The following is a 3,158-nucleotide window of genomic DNA, read 5'->3' on the forward strand; positions in this document are numbered from 1 at the left end:
CGTCGACGAGGTAGTTTGCAAGAGGGTGTCATATATATATATATATATATGTTATAGTGGGGTAGGCAAGTTATGGGGTTACCTTGGGTTTCTCACTCATAAGGGGTTTAGCCTTACGGTATATCTTCAAACACTGATGGCCTGAGACCTCTTTAAAATATGAAGGGGGAAAGGTCTCGTTTCTAAGGGTAAAACCCAGGGTGATTATCTCCCTTTGCCATTGTCCATCGATCTTCAGCCATGCTGCCATCTTGTGGTCAGCATATTTTAAAGAGGTCTCAGGCCAGCTGTGTTTGGGGTATGAAGATATGCTGTAAGCGAGAAACCCAGGGTAACCCTATAAATCGGCCTACCCCACTTTAATATTAACTGCTCTACATCTTAGAGTGTATTTCTCCTCTGGATTTATGTATTTTTACAAATATATATATATATATATATGTGTGTGTGTGTGGTGAGAAAGAATCTTCGGATGTTGGGTCTCACAGAGAGGATAAGGACCAAGACTTCTAGTGGTTTGCTCTGCTTGAGAAGACACATCAAGCTAAGTAAAACTGTGAATGTCCATGCATACAGGCATGTCATCTACATCCCTCTCTCAGCCGAGTGATCCTAATCTTGTGGGCTTGTGTGTGTTGATGCCATGTAAAAGCACTTGTGCTGGTGCTATGAGAAAACACCTATGCTAGTGCTATGTAAAACCAAGCATGCTGGTGTCACATAAAAGTGCCTGTGGCAGTGCCACATAAAAGCATTTAGCACGCTCTGTAAAATGGTTGGCATTAAGAAGGGCATCCAGCCATAGAAACCATGCCAAAACAGACAAATGGAGCCTGGGCAGCTCTTCAGCTGACCAGCTGCTGTCAAAACCATCCAACCCATGTCAGCATGGAAAAGGGATGTTAAATGATGATGATGACGATAACGACGACAATAATGATGACGATGATGATGACGATATATATATGGCACGTAAAAAGCACCATTTGAGTGTGGCTGATGCCAGTACTGAAATAGTTGGTGCTACCAAATATATGACATCCAGGTCTTCTGACTTCCTCCTTATTCCAGACCTGATGGAGCTTGATATTGGAACCCTGTAAGGCTGGGAATTTTGTCCAGGTTTTCTAGACAAGGACCTTCAACCAAATTCTAGACCAATTCTCTGGTAGTGCTTTCTGATATTATCATACTGGTTTCTACAATACTAGTAATTTTTAGAGATGGGGATTGGTTGATTCTACTGACCCAATGTTATGCCTGTACTTTATCCCACTGACCCTGAAAGGATGAGAGGCAAAGTTAACCCCAGCAGAAATTAAATTCAGAATGTAAACTACCCAGAAGAAATGCACCAAAAACATTTATTCTGGCACTTTAATGATTCTGCCAATTCACTGCTTAAAAATAATTGTTTCTAATTTGGGTAGCATTTTGAGGGAAGAATTTTATTCAAAACAATCAACTCCAGTATTTGGCTGGTATTTATTTTATAGACCATGGAAAAGTGAAAGATAAAGTTGACCTTGATGGGATTTGAACTCATTCTCTATGCTACTATTCTGTCAATTCATTGCTTGAGAAACTGAAACTAGTGAGACACTAAACAATATTTATTATTGGTCATTAGCTCTAACTTCCGGGGAAGGGGTATCCGTTTTCCGAGAAACGCACTGAATCATCAGGTGTAATTTCCTAGACCTTGAGGGAATTTGAATTCTACACTCGTTGATAATGCTGTGTTCTCGGTAGTAACAGCTGTTAACTCTGTTTATGGTACATACAACTAGATGTACTGCATTATCTTTGGTTAACAGAAATAAATAATATTTAAAAAGTGCTGGTGACGTGTTCGAACCTTCGATGAATAGGCTGAGGTCTTGTCTTATTTGTTATCGCAACTCGAAAAAGCAAGCTAAAAGAAAGAAATAAGAACGAATATATAAATCAGTAACTATAGGAATATCAATGCTACCATCACTTAAACGAAAAACAGATTTGTCTATAGAACATGCTGTTTACTTATGTAGGCCAACATGAAAGAAAAAGCCAAACTATTTATTGGTATAGAAAAAGCAATTACAACTAGAAATCAAAATTTTGTGCAATATAAACTGAAAAGAAAACCCTTAAAAAAATAGCAAAATAAAACCCATCTGATAGTACATTAATAAATATGACAGACTAGTAAATAAACAACCAGCATGACAGATGAAATAATTATGAAAGTGCGAGTCATACCAGCTGTATTGATTCTAATATAAAATATGATTGGTTGCATTGTTGCGAAAAGAGCCAATCAAATGAGTTTTCTTACAAGCAAGTTAGGTTCGTAGCTTAAATGGCTTCTCCTTCTTGTCATGAAGTTTAGGTATCGTCTGTTACGGTTTGGATTGCCAAATGCACAATGTATTTCCCCCTGGGGTGGCCGAAATACCTGAAGCTAATACCCGATAAATCTTCATGTCCCCATTTCATTGCCAGCAACTGTAATCGTATGCTTTTTGCTGTGCTGTCAGAAAATACGCTGAGTATATGGTACTGCCGGGTGAGTAACATTGTCCCCCTCTCTGTTCATCTCTACATTCCTCTTTCCCCCTCTCTCTATTTCTTTATCACTCTCTCTCTTTATTATTCTTCTCGGTTTGTTTTCACAACTTAACCTTCATTTTCCTAATTGCTTTAATGTGTTGATGTTGATTATAATGCCCGTGTTGACAATCTCGTCTGCACTCTACCCTTCTTTTTAGCTGTATTTCTTTAATAAAAATGGTTTCTTCCTTTATTTCGTGAATTAAACCACTCCAATGAATCCTGGAATGCTTCCATCCATTCCCACTTCATATTTTCCTTATACATATTTTCCGTTGTCTCTGTCTCTATGTCACACGCACATACACACAACCGCCTCGTGTGTGTGTTTGTGTGAGACAATCAATTTGATATTGGATATTTGAATCAGGATCGTTTTACAATTGAAATAAATTCATCATATAAAGATGATATATGACACGGAGATACACGTTTTACCGACAGGAACTGGTCCACATTATATATATATCTATAATATTTTTACATAAAGAATCTTACAAACCAGATACAAAAACGAAGTGTGTGTGTGTATATATATATATATATATATATATATATATATATAT

At 37.5% G+C, this 3,158-nt stretch overlaps 1 protein-coding gene across 2 annotated transcripts in view; it reads left to right on the plus strand.

Moving 5' to 3' along the window:
• The first annotated feature begins 2,310 nt into the window (after positions 1–2,310).
• LOC106874539 (guanine nucleotide exchange factor subunit RIC1) overlaps positions 2,311–3,158 on the plus strand; it is a 245,149-nt gene continuing 244,301 nt past the window's right edge. Inside the window, exon 1 of one of the 2 annotated variants that reach the window (XM_014922306.2) lies at positions 2,311–2,548. In XM_014922306.2, the coding sequence (XP_014777792.1) occupies positions 2,408–2,548 (141 nt within the window). In that variant the 5' untranslated portion in view covers positions 2,311–2,407. The remainder of the gene's footprint in view (positions 2,549–3,158) is intronic. The other variant, XM_014922307.2, reaches the window with a different exon arrangement.

Source organism: Octopus bimaculoides, chromosome 10, assembly GCF_001194135.2.
Source record: "Octopus bimaculoides isolate UCB-OBI-ISO-001 chromosome 10, ASM119413v2, whole genome shotgun sequence".
Classification (NCBI taxonomy): Eukaryota; Metazoa; Mollusca; class Cephalopoda; order Octopoda; family Octopodidae; genus Octopus; species Octopus bimaculoides.